Source organism: Diceros bicornis, chromosome 19, assembly GCF_020826845.1.
Source record: "Diceros bicornis minor isolate mBicDic1 chromosome 19, mDicBic1.mat.cur, whole genome shotgun sequence".
Taxonomy (NCBI): domain Eukaryota; kingdom Metazoa; phylum Chordata; class Mammalia; order Perissodactyla; family Rhinocerotidae; genus Diceros; species Diceros bicornis.
The window spans coordinates 34,008,152-34,021,338 of record NC_080758.1 but is presented as its reverse complement, the minus strand read 5'-3'; the positions used below and the strand labels follow the sequence as shown (position 1 = coordinate 34,021,338).

Below are 13,187 nucleotides of genomic sequence, written 5' to 3'. Positions count from 1 at the left end.
GGACTGGGGCACCTTCCTCCTCATGCTAGCTCACCATTCAGCCTCCAACCATCCCAGGACATGGGAACCACCTGGCAGGAGGATCAGATTCCTGGGAATCTGCCTCACTGCACCCCTTAGCCCTCGGCGCTTGCTTTGGCTGACTCCCTCTGTTTCTCAGGCTTGGAAAGGTAGTGTGAGGCAAGTGAAGATGGGGGAGGGCTGGGAGGAGGTGCCAGGCCTGGAAAGGGGCAGGCACAGGCCCAGAGAGGGAGGAGGAGACAGGCAGTGAGAGTGTTAGCAGAAGATCACACTGTCTCAGTGGGGAAGGAGGAGCTGCAGAGGCTGGGGTATCTCTGGCCCTCTCAGTGGGTGGGGCCAGGGGCAGGGGCACCTGGGAAACAGACTTCCCTCTGGAATTCAGAGTTGAGCTGCTAAGTCACTGGCTCCTGGAATCTAAACGACAGGACTGAAGACTACAAAGGAGCATCCAGGGGTGCCACACTCCAAAAGGACAGCTTCCCGGTGAGTACGACATACTGCTGGACACATGGACTCCTGGCCTCAGTTTCCAGACTCTTTCTCACTGCCTTGACCCCCAACTAGCAAAAGGGAGGCCCTTCCCAGGGAACTTGGGTGGTTGTTCAGAGACCTAGTGGTCAGCAGAGACAGCCCGGGCAGGAATACTCATCTGCAGAAATGGAGGGATGTCAAGCAGTGACCTCAAGGCCAGACCTGGTTGGAAATAGTTTTGCCACTCCCACACCAGCCCCAGCTGTCTGATCTACCCCTGCCTGATCTGCCAGCTTCCCTGTGCAATCCTGGGTGCTCCAGAAACGCCACACCTAGAAGCCTTCAGCCATCCCCCTGGGCAGGGCTGACCTCAGAAGCCCTAGCTTTTGTTAGGACCAACGTGGGACCAGGAAATGCTTGACACAGGTTCCCAAGCCTCACAGGACTCCTTTCTTCCCTGAAGGCAACCCTGAGTGCCCTCCCAAGAAAGAGACCCCAGAACTTATTTTTAAATGTGACCTGCAAACCAGGTCACATGCAAACTGGACTCATCTGTGGCTGCGCAGTTCCAAGGAGAAAAATTAGGGCCACTGAGTTTCACTGGAACTGATAAAACACTTCCTAAAGTCCCATGTTTATATCCCAGCAGAGCTTCTCTTCCCGACTGAGGTCGTTAACTGGCTCGTTATTAATAGACTTGATGCAGCAGCGTCTGGGGACCTGGGGAGTTTACAGGGATAAAGGGCACATTTCCTTCCCTCCGGAAGCTCATGGATGGGGACAAGTAAATGGAGAGAGTTACTGGGAGGTTCAGGTCCAAACCGGACAGATGAGGGAGGTCTTCCGCAAGAGGTCACCTGTGGATTAGCATCCAGAGAATTAGGGGGAATTGGAAGGAAGGGCATCGCTGGAAGAAGGAAGGGCAAGAGGCGCCACGGTGTACGTGGGGCAGATGACGGAGGAAAGCAGACAGGGCAAAGTCACTGCACACCCAGTGACACTGGGGAACGTCCCCCACCCTTCAGGGAACATCCAGGGCCTGTGCTCCTCCGCGGAGCCCGGAAGTAGGGGGGCCTATTCGCTCCTTCGTTCGGGGTTTCCGCTGGATTTAATGACCTGTCCGGCTTTTCTCTCCGCAGCCACGCGCCATGTGGGCCTTGCTGCTGCTGCTGCTGCTGCTGCTGCTGCCGCCGCCGCCCACGGCGCTGCGCCTGAGCCGAGCAGGGCCTCCCCAGGAGAGGGCCCCTCTTTTCCGGCTCACTCAGCAGGGCCCCTGGGGGAGCGGGGCCAGCAAGGCCACGGTCTCGCCCTGCGAGGGGCTCCCCGCTGCGGGGGCCACGACCTTGACCTTCGTGAACCGTAGCCTGGCGCGCCTCCCCGGCTGCCTGCCGCCCGCGCTGCGCAGCCTCGACGGCAGCCACAACCTGCTGCGCGCCCTGAGCGCACCGGAGCTTGGCCACCTGCCGCACCTGGAGGTGCTGACGCTGCGCCACAACCGCATCGCCGTGCTGCGCTGGGGCCCCGGCGGGCCGGCGGGGCTGCACACCCTGGACCTCAGCTACAACCGGCTGGCCGCCCTGCCGCCGTGCGCCGGGCCCGCGCTGCGCAGCCTCCGCGCGCTGGAGCTCGCCGGGAACCCCCTGCAGGCGCTGCAGCCCGGGGCCTTCTCCTGCTTCCCCGCGCTGCGCCTCCTCAACCTCTCCTGCACCGCGCTGGGCCGCGGCGCCCAGGGGGGCATCGCCGACGGGGCCTTCGCTGGAGCGGGCCGCGCGCCCCTGGCCACGCTCGAGGTCCTGGACCTCAGCGGCACGTTCCTCACGCGGGGTGAGTCCGGGGCGCCCCGGGATTTCAGAGCCAGGCTGCGCATGCGCTCCTGGGGCAGGGCCTTGAACTTCCTCGAGGGGTGGTGACCCGGGTGGCTAGCTCAGTGTACCGCTCAAAAATAACCCCACCTGGATTTCCTGAGCCAAGCTAACCCTGTTCGAAGCGCCACACAGGGGTTAACTCCTTGAGTCCTAAGGGGTGGGAATGATTATCTCAGTTTCACATATGAGGGAACCAGGGCACAGAAAGGTCAATGACTGGCCGCGGTCTCACAGCTCGTTACGTGGTGTCTCCAAATCCAAACCCAAGAATTCTGGGTCCAGAACCCAAACGTTTAGCCACTCTATTCTACAGCTACCCAGCGGAGCTGGTAAAGACTTGTAGAATGGAGACGTGGACGCATCGCCCCGGGGCTAGTTAGCATCAAACATGCAGTTAACGTGAAGCAACTGATGCGAGGAGCTCATCTCAGGAGGAATTCAGTGATTTTTCTACTCAGTTGGCTAAAATTGTGTCTGTGACTGTTGAATCATTCAAACAAGACACAGGAGGGAGGTGAGAATACTGGTCCTCCTTTACTTGGCGTGTTTACACTTCGATTCACAAGGTTGGTTTTATTATTTTTTTACAAACCCTTCCTGTTGTCTATAATCACCTCTTCTACCACAAAGAGAAAGAGCCAGAACGGGAAACAGAGAGGAAGGGGCATGTTATCCATTTATTAGCAGAGCCATAAAATTATGTTTCTGGGCCTCCTCCAGGCTTGCTCCTTCTCTTCTCCTTACTGACCTTTCTCAGAAATTTCCCCACTCCTGGAAGTCCTGTGAGTTGAGTTTGGGGTCTTTCTGTGTGAAGCTGAGCAAAAGGGTGGGGCAGCAGGAGAGTTGGAGACAGTCCTGGGTTCAAGTCCTGCTCTGTCCTTTCCCAGCTGTGTGGCCTTGGACCAATCATTCTCCTCTCTGGCCTCAGCCGCCTCAGGCTGGAAGGAAGGACTGGTCATCTCTGAGGGCTCTTCCAGCTGAAATGTCCCATACATCTGAGATTCCCAAAGCTGCCAACTGTGCCTTTGCTCAGCAATGACCTTCATGATTCATCTTGTCACTCTTGTTGTTTCCTCAATGCCGTGCCAGCCTCCTGTGTTTGTGCCTTCCTGGGTAGTGGGCAGTTTTCCCTCTGTGTTTCAGTTCAGTCAGGGTGGATCAGAGACCTGCCAAAGCTGACGTCTCTTTACCTGAGGAAGATGCCCCAGCTGACGAGCCTGGAAGGAGACATTTTCAAGATGACCCCTGACCTGCAGCAGCTGGATTGTCAAGATTCCCCAGCACTTACCTCTGTCCATACACACATCTTTCAAGACACTCCTCGCCTACAGGTCCTTCTTTTCCAGAAGTAAGTGTTTCTGAATCACATGACCGATTTTTGCCCATTACACTATGTTGAATGGGTATAATTATTTTATAGAACAAACCAGATCTTAATTCTCCTCCCACTGCTCCTTCAGATCCTCTCTGGGGTTTTATTTTTCTTCATCCTTTGGGTGATATCTTGGGCAGGTCCCAGATAGTCCATCCAGCCTAAAACCATTCAGTTCAGTCCTGTCCAGAGTAATATTAAAACCCCAAACTCTCATGCATGTGAAGTTTCCTTTAAACCCAGGCTGAGAAACTTACAGTGGGAAGAGGGGATGAGGCATCAGGTTCTTCTCTATTTCTAGATACCCCTGCTTCCCCAGGTGCTTATGTAAGTTAGCCCCTTGCAGGGTTTGAGTCGGTCTAGAGAGGAAATGTAAGTGGGTAGAAGAGTCCTCTTGTAGCTGGATCCTGGGGTTGGTGCCCTCTCGCCCAGTGGATGTCCAGAGTGTCACTACGCCCACCCTCCTTCCCAAGAGCAACTACTGTCCTGACTTCAACAGGAAGGGCAGCGTCCCTTTGAAGATGATCCCTGGCCCCTCCTTTCTTGTGGGCCGTCATCTGGGCCCTGGGAAGCAGGCACCTTTGCCCCAACATCACTGTCAATGTAGCCACCTCTCTCTTTTGTCTGCTAGCCCCAGTCACAACCAGAGCTTCACTTTGGGACTTGTCATGAAGGAAAAGGAGGTAGAACATGCAGAGCAGTTAGCTCAGTGCCTGGCAGGGGGTGTGTGTTCTATAACATTAGTGAAGATGATGGTGGTTGTGATGAAGGTGATGGTGATGATGACGGAGATGGTGGGAATGGTGATGGTGATGATGTTGGTAATGCTGATGAATTGCTGATAGTGATGGTAATGGTAATGATGATGGTGGTGGTGATGATATTGATGAGACTGATATCATCTCTGGCTCAGACTCCTCCTTGGAGCTTCAGACTGATGCGGCGTTGTGTGTAAGGAATGCGATGTGGAGCCAAACTGCCTGGGCTCAAGTTCTGACTCCACCACTTACTAGGTGTGTGAGTTGAGGCAAGTTACTTAACACCTCTGTGACTCATTTTCCTCATCTGTGAAATGGGAATAACAACCAAATCCTCCCCCACTGGATTGTTGTGAGAGGAAATGCTTGGATATGTGCCTAGAACAATGGCTGGCAAAGCACAAGAGGTTCATATTATTATTATTAGCAGGCACTTGCACTGGATGTCTCATAGGTCTCTCAGCGTCACGCAGACAGTTAGATGCCTGAGCCTGGAGCTCATCAGAAGGCCTGGGCTGGAGATACCTAACTGAGCATCCTCAGCACAGAGATGGTGGAGGAAGCATCAGGTGATGACGGTGATGATGCTGATGGAGATAGTGGTGGAGATACTAGTAACAATGATGATGTTGATGGTGCTGATGGTGGTGGTGGTGATGGTGGTGGTGATGATGACAGCAGAGCCCTTGCTTTCAGGGAGCTCACAATTCAGTGTAGGCAGCAGACATCTGCCAATCGTCACAGTACATTGTGATCAGTAACAGAGGCACACACCACGTACTGTGTTATAAGACACGTGGAGTTAATGATCAGACTGGAAGAAGAATATAATTGATCCATACCTTCAAACTCACCAGGTGAATGCCAGCGGAGAAAGGCAACCCAGACTCGAGAGAAGCAGGCATCCCTGGTTCAGAGTGGTGACTGCTTCCTCTCATCCCTGCACTTCTCAGTTCACTGCAATCTGACCACCCGCTTCAGCTGCATGATTGAGTGGAACCAGTGGCATTTCAGCTGCTAAGTCCAGTGGACGCTTCTCTGTCCATTGAGCCCCTTGTTGATTCTTTCCTCCCTATTCATCCTCTCTTCCCGTTGGTCTCAAGATGCTGTCCTGGTGCTTCTCCAGCCCTCCTGAATAGGCCTTCTTAAGGTCCTTGGCTATTTCCACTTCTTCTAACGTTTTTGCATGTCATTTCTCACTCTATGTGCTTACTCCAGCACTGTCTCCACAGCCATGTCTGATGCTTCTTCCACCATCTCTGTGCTGAGGATGCTCAGTTAGGTATCTCCAACCCAGGCCTTCTGATGAGCTCCAGGTTCATGTATCTAATTGTCTGCTGGATGCTGAAACACCTATGAGACATCTAGTGGAAATGTCTAGTAATAGTAATAATATGAACCTCTTGTTCTGTGCTAGGCATTGTTCTAGGCACATAGCAAAGCATTTCCTCTCACAACAATCCAGTGGGGGAGGATTTGGTCATTTCCCCCTTTTCACAGATGAAGAAACTGAGTCACAGAGTCATTAAGTAACTTTCCCCAATTCACACAGCTAGTAAGTGGTGGAGTCAGGGCTTGAGCGAGGCAGTTGGTTCCACATCTGATAACCTTAAACAATGCTGCATCAGTCTGAAGCTCTAATGAAGAGTCTGAGCCAGAGATATAAATTTGGGAGTAGAAAGATGAAATTTGAAGCCATAGAAGTTAATGAGATCACCAGGGAAGGATTTAGAGAAAAGAGGGCCCAGGATTGGGCCTTAAAGAACCCCAACTTTTAAAATCAGGAAGAGGAAGAACCAGGAAAAGAGAGCAAGAAGATATGACCAGTGAGACAGGAGAAAACCCAGGAGGGTGTGATGCCCTGGAGGCCAAGAGAAGAAAGTGTTTCAGGAAAGAGAGAGTGGTTGGAAGAACTGAATGCCATTGGGAGGCCTAGTCAGCTGAGGACAGAGAAGTAACCATAGGGTCTGGCAAAATGTGGAGTGTGGTGACATTCATTCTCAATGGAGTCAGATGGGAGAGGATTGAAGAGTGAGTGTAGGTGTAGACGACTCTTAAATTTGGCTCCCCAGTCTCCAGGTCCTTTCTGGTTTCCATTCTCAACAGCTCCCATGCCAGCCCCTTCCCATGCCAGCCCCTTCCCATCCACCCAAGCTGTAGGTCAAGTTCTCATCATTTCCTACCCCTCTTACCAAGGGCCTTCTAGTCAGTGACTCTGCCTTCAGGGGCCCACCCTTTAGTGCGGGGGTCTTAAACTCTTCTGTGCTGTGGACTTCTTTGGAAGTCTGGTGAAGCCTACAGCCCTTTCTCAGAAGAATATTCTTATATGCATAAAATAAAGTATATACGATTACAAAGAATCCAATTATAGTTATCAACATATTTTTAAATATGTGTTTTAGGAATGTATGTGTGTGTAGTGTGCTCCTTTATTTAACACTTCAAATAACAAAACTCAGCAGCAGGACCAATAACTTCCATAATTTTAATGATTATAAATGACAGGAAACTACTGAAAAGTGATATGGAAATATCTGTGATTTCTATTGGTGATTCACCTCTGGTTTGTTGCCTTCATTCATCATTGAAGCGAATGGTAAATTTCAGTTAGAGGTTTGTGAAAGTAAAGAAGTAATATCCTCCATCCAAGTTCACAGACCCTGTCTTCATGGACCCCACGTTAAAAACTTTTGTAATCCAGTCACTACATTCAGCTAACAGTTCTGTCTAAATTATAATCTGATTGAGTCTCCTGCCAAATGAAAACCTTTCAGTGCTTTCCATGGCCTGAAGGAGAAGGTTTAGCTCCTTGGCTGGCTCATCCTAGCCCCCTTGCCGCACCACCCGTGCTCCAGCTGCAGAGAAGGAGCCACTTCCTTTCTGGGTGCTCTCAAGCCTCCGAAGCTCATTAAATGCCACCTCTCCTGCTGGACCCTCTCTCCCCCTCCTCAGCCTAGCCTGCCCCTGGCTCTCCTTAGCTCCCCCACAACCTAGGCTATCTATGATAAACACTGGGTGACGTTTGGGTGCCCTGGCATAGCCAGCACCCACTGGAGAAGGGCTGGGAGCCTTCCTGACTGCTCTGCCAACCCAGCGTGCCCAAAGCCCTCCACAGCCCCCTCCGACAATGCTATATGCAGGAGGGAGAGGCCCTTGGCAATATTTCAGCAAAGGAGAGAAAAGAGCTTATTGAGGAGAGCAAATGTAAACTTCTTCCACACTAGGGCTCTGTCACTTCAGAAGCAGAGAACACCCAAATGTGGACCCGCATCGGGATGTGAGCTGGGCTCTCGGCTCCTCAGCGTGTGGATGGTAATGCAACTTGTCTTTACCACCTGAAGGTTGCATTGGTGGTAGAAGGGGTAGCCAGATAAGGAGAGGACTCATTTTCCTTATCTGTAAAATATTATCTACCTCAAAATATTATGTGAATTGTCATAATGATATCAATGAGATAATATATGTAAAGCACTCAGCAATGTTACCTGCTCGAAAATATGGTAATCCTTTTCCTCTCCCCCTTCAGACAGTAAGAAAAATATTTCCTTTGCACAATGAAGTGCTAAGTCAACTCCCATTCTAAGAGTTCCACTCTAGCTCTGTGAAATCTGCTAAAAACAAGCGTGCACACATATATATTCATATATGTGGGTGTGGCTTAAGTTTCAATATAAACGGCACACACATATATGTGGTGTTCCAGAGGGGACAACTGTCAGGTCCCCAGCTGCCAGGAGGGTTAGAGCAGATCTGGGTGGTGGGTCTTTCCTCACCCAGCACGTCAGCATCTCCCCCAGAGCAGTAGGAGAAGGCAGATGGTTCCCAGGCAGATGGAGGAAAGCCAGCCTTTGGAGGGCAGAGACCTGAAGGTGAAGTGCAGCTCCCATTGTTCATGAAGAACTATAACTGAGTATGTGTACAAGAGGCCAGGAGACTCGGGGAGTTGAGAGAGTTAAAGCCAAACGCTCTGTGAGACTCTAGGGAAGAAAGAGCAGAGAGTTGGGAGGGGACCTCGCATTGTTAGGTGTAAAAAAATGGCCCCATCCTCCCATCCCTGTAGACACACCCCTTTGCAATGTGACTTTGCAGCTCCTCCCATCAAGAGGTGGAGTCTATTCTCTACTCCTTGAAGCTGGGTTTGGCCATGTAACTTGTTTAGGCTGGTAGGATGTTAGCAAATGTGATGTAAGCAGAGACTTGAAAGCAGTTGAGGATTGGAGCTTTCTCTCCTTTGCTCCACTGTGTGCACAAGCCTGGGGTAGCCTCCTGGGTGATCAGAGACACGTGGAGAGAGGCCCAAGCAAACACAGTTGAGCCTCCATATATGTGAGGCCATCCTAGATCTTCTGGCCCCAGCTGAGCTAGCCCACAAGAACCACTGAGCCAACCCACAGGATCATGAGAAAGGATATTTACTATTTTAAGCTACTAGGTTTTAGGGAAACTCAGCAAGAGCTACCTGATACACTTCAGTAAGGCATCTTCCGAAGGACTGGTGTTCAGTGCCATCAGCTGCAGTTCAACTGCAATAGTATACGTTGAAGAGTGTTCTCATTAATTAAGAATCTCTGCCATTTCTTGTGACTGGCATGTAATAATATCTTACTTTTGTGTAGAGATTTACATTTATAAACACTCTCATCATCACAGATTCTTTCTGATATAACCAGCAGGCAGGAGAGTAGTGTCCCCATTTGATATGAGGGACGATATTGACTGGGTTGGGTTGGTATCTCCACTTTACAGATGAAAAAAAATGAAGTCCAAGGTCATTAAGGGTTTGCCCAAAGTGATATCATCAAAACCCCTACAGCATAATTTTCCCATGACACCACCATGACTCTGGGAAGAGTTTTGACCTGATTGTAAAAGCCTGACTTGATTGATTTTTGTGTATTTCAGCTGCAACTTGAGTTCCTTCCCTCCTTGGAACCTGCATTCTTCCCAGGTCCTATCCATCAACCTCTTTGGCAACCCCCTCACTTGCAGCTGTGAGTTGTCCTGGTTCCTCAAGGATGCAGAGAGGGTTGTCTTAACCAGGTAACACATTCACAAAGCAGATGACTGAGGTGTGCGCTGAAGTTCTTGCAGCTTATATCTTGCTCATGTAACCGTGCTGGGCAGGTTGGCAGTGTTGGGTGGGGCGGCCCTTCTCCTTGTAGTCACACTCAGGGACCCTGATGAAGGAGGCCCTGCCTCCATTACAGCCAGCCAGAGGGGCAGAGAGCACGGAGGAGCAGACGTGGGAGGTTTTAATGGGCCAGGCCAGGAGGAGATGCTCATCACTTCCACTCATATCCCATTGGCCAGAGGGCAGTTAGCTACACCTAACTGCAGTGGAGGCTGGGAAATATAGTCTAGCTGTGTGCCCAGTAGGAAAAGGAAATGGTTTAAGTGAACAGCTAGCTTGTCACTGCCAAAGCGATGTTATCATTGCCCTATTATACAGATGAGCAGATTGGGGCCCAAAGAGGGGAGGTACTTGCTTAGATTCATGCAGCCTCTGGGTGGAGAAGGCAGGATCTACCTTCCTCTAAAACTGCGCTCTTAATTTACCACTGGGCCCCAGTGAGTCCCCACGACAGAGCCTGGCCTCCTGGGTCATTCAGTCCAAGACAGTGGGCTTGCAGAGCTCTTGTGGGGCAGAGGAAGTCCTATGAAGACTTCCCATTGACCGCTGGCTGGAAGAGCTGTTTTTGCAGTGGGGAGCCACGTCCAGCTGGCCACCAGGAGAGGATGAGGGCTGAGGACACCTCTGGTCTCGAACACCCTCAAACCAGCTCCACCAGCTAACCTGTCCTCCTTGCAGCTCACTTTGGGAGACCCCCCCCCAACCTGTGGGGGTTCTTTCTCACCTCCCACTCAAGCCCGGCTGTGAAGTGGGGCTCAGTCTGCCCCCTTCTCCCTTCATGATGCCTCCAAAGACAAGCACCCAGACCCTTTGCAGTGAAGGGTCTCACTGTGGTATTAATGAAGAGGGTTAGAGTGCAGGCTCTTCACACCACTTACTACTGTTGATTTTGGCAGTGTTATTTAACCTCTCTGTGCCTCTACCTCCTCATCTGTAAAATGGGGATACTAGTGCCTACCTCATAAGGTAGTGCAGATTAAATTAGTTGATACAGTAAAGTGCTAACAACAGTCCCTAGCATGTGGCAAGCACTAGGTAAATGTTAGCTAGTATGAGTATTGTCACTAGTACTCACGGCAGGAAGCAGACAGGAGAGAATAGAACGGCAGACTACACTGAGAGAATCTGGACTGCCCTTCACAGCGCTGGCCCCGGGTGTAGCCTCGGGCACTTGCTAGCTATGGTGTCTTGGGTGGTTAGTTCTTCTTTCTGAGCTTCCAGTTCCTTCTCTGCCCAGTGGGAGTGATGAGGGGAACCTCCTCCACAGGTTGCCCTGAGGGTTAGTGGGGTGAAGCATGTAGGGTGTGTACCATGTGAACCTGACAGACGTGGTGGCAAGGCTTGGTGAGAGGCATTGCCCGCACTGAGGACTCAAAGGCCAGCACAGGAGCAGCCCTGATGCCAAATGCCTTCTAACCGGTTGGCCTCCCCTCCAGGGCAGCAGACACAGTGTGCACACCAGCTGCAGGATCCAGCGGCACCTTCTCAGCCCCTCTTTTGCTCTCTCAGCTGCCAGGCGTGTGCCATTCAGACCAAAGCACCACCCTCCTTGATTCCAACCCACCCTCCCCTGTCCTCTCCACCCTGGCACCATCTACGCAGGGTCCCTCCACCCTGAAGGGCACAGCCCCGCCCACTAAACCTGCGGGAGGCCGCCAAAGTGTCACCAAGGCCCCCTCCCTGCCTGTGGATTCCCCCACTGGAGCTGCATGGCAGTACAGCAGTGTCAGGGAGGGGACTACCCCCTCCACCTCCACAGTAGGTTCCAGCAACTCCAGAGATCCCCCCCGGGCTGCAAGCACAGCTGGGACAAAGCACCAAGAAGAACATGCTGCCTGGCTTGCCCTTGAGCCCAATATCTCAGCTGCCTCCACCGCCTCAGCCAGCAAGCTTGGTCTCTTCCCCACCTCCGGGAACTCAGTGAGCACACCCCAGGCCGACGGGAGGACGCAGGCCGCCCTGCAGGCTCCCCACCCGAGTCCTTCTGAGGGCAGCGTTCCCATCTTGCTGTTGGACGACGCCGGTGAGGAGGAGGAGGAGAGGGAGAAGGAGGAGGTTAGAGCGCCTCCTCAGGATGTCCCCTGTGATTACCACCCTTGTAAGCACCTCCAGACCCCGTGCGCAGAGCTGCAGAGGCGCTCGCGGTGCCGGTGCCCTGGCCTCAGCGGGGAAGACACCGTCCCAGACCCTCCCAAGCTGCAAGGGGTGTCAGAGACCACCGACACGTCCGCGCTCGTCCGCTGGTGTGCCCCCAACTCGGTGGTGCACGGGTATCAGATCCGCTACTCCCCGGAGGGCTGGCCGGGGAACCAGTCGGTGGTGGGGGACATCTATGCCACCGCCCGGCAGCACCCTCTGTACGGGCTCTCGCCGGGCACCACGTACCGCGTGTGCGTCCTGGCGGCCAACAGGGCGGGCTTGAGCCCGCCGCGGACCTCGGGCTGGAGGGGGCCGTGCGCCGCCTTCACCACCAAGCCCAGCTTCGTGCTCATCTTCGCGGGGCTGTGCGCCGCCAGCGGCCTACTGCTCGTCAGCGCCCTGCTGTTGGCCGCGTGTCTTTGCAGGCGGGGCCGGACGCCACGCCGGCAGCGCTACGACACGCACGTGGTGGCCTACAAAAACCCAGCCTTTGACTACCCGCTTAGGCTCCAGACCTGCAATTAGCCCAGCTTCCCCTCCTCCAGTCGAACTCGAGCTGAGAACTGGCTGCCACCGCGCAGAGAGGAAGATACAGAGGGTCAAAATGGCCCCGTCAGCTCTGCAAGTCTCTAGTTCCTGTGAAGCCAGCACTGCTTGGGCACACGCGGAACTCGGAACTTGCGGCGCAGAGTTTCTCAGTCCAAGGAACAACTGCCTTCCCTTCCTTCTACTTCAATCTATTTCCAGAAACGTGATGGTTGGTCCACATCAGACCACTGCCACTGGACATTCGTGTGTTGTTTTATTTGGGTTTTTCGGCAATCAGTGCCCCTCAGGGTCCAGCAGAATAGAATTGTGTGTGGAAGTAGGAAGGGATAAAACAAATCTTTTGCCATATTGGAAGTTACATCCTCAAGTCATTTCAGGGATATTCCTCATGGTCAAGCTCTAGCCAAGGGACGTGTTACTCAAGGAATCAACTCCAGTGGATTCTTAATCTGAGAACTGGGGGTGAGGGAGAACTGCTGTTTTATATTGCCTGAGGCCTTTCGGGTTTATTAGTTGCATTTCAGGATATGGCAAAAAATGTGCTTCTACCTTTATCCTGAAAACCAGTCTTTCAACATTTGTGAAACACAGGCAAAGGCTGTCCTGATTAGTCAGTGTTTACTGCATTTCACCCAAGACTAAGTGGACAAAGGAACTGTGAACTTCAGGAAGTTTTTTTTAGACAGAAAAAAGGAGCAAAAGAGAATCTCAAGGCTCTAGCTAGAGGCCAAAGCATCTCTCCGCTTGCAGTTGCATCAGACAATGCCTTTCTGATTTGTATCTCTGTGGGACCTGTCTTACTACATCCTTTTTCACGTTAATACAAACTTAGGGGGGAAAGTGATTTTATGAAATTATAATAGTTTTGCACATTAGCGTTT

At 52.2% G+C, this 13,187-nt stretch overlaps 1 protein-coding gene across 1 annotated transcript; it reads left to right on the top strand.

Moving 5' to 3' along the window:
- Positions 1-349: 349 nt before the first annotated feature.
- LRRN4 (leucine rich repeat neuronal 4) lies at positions 350-13,187 on the top strand. The gene is made up of 5 exons (XM_058563185.1): positions 350-504; positions 1,632-2,316; positions 3,501-3,705; positions 9,390-9,527; positions 11,055-13,187. Exons 2-5 carry the CDS (start codon positions 1,641-1,643, stop codon positions 12,280-12,282), a joined length of 2,247 nt encoding a protein of 748 aa, XP_058419168.1. The 5' UTR covers positions 350-504; positions 1,632-1,640; the 3' UTR covers positions 12,283-13,187.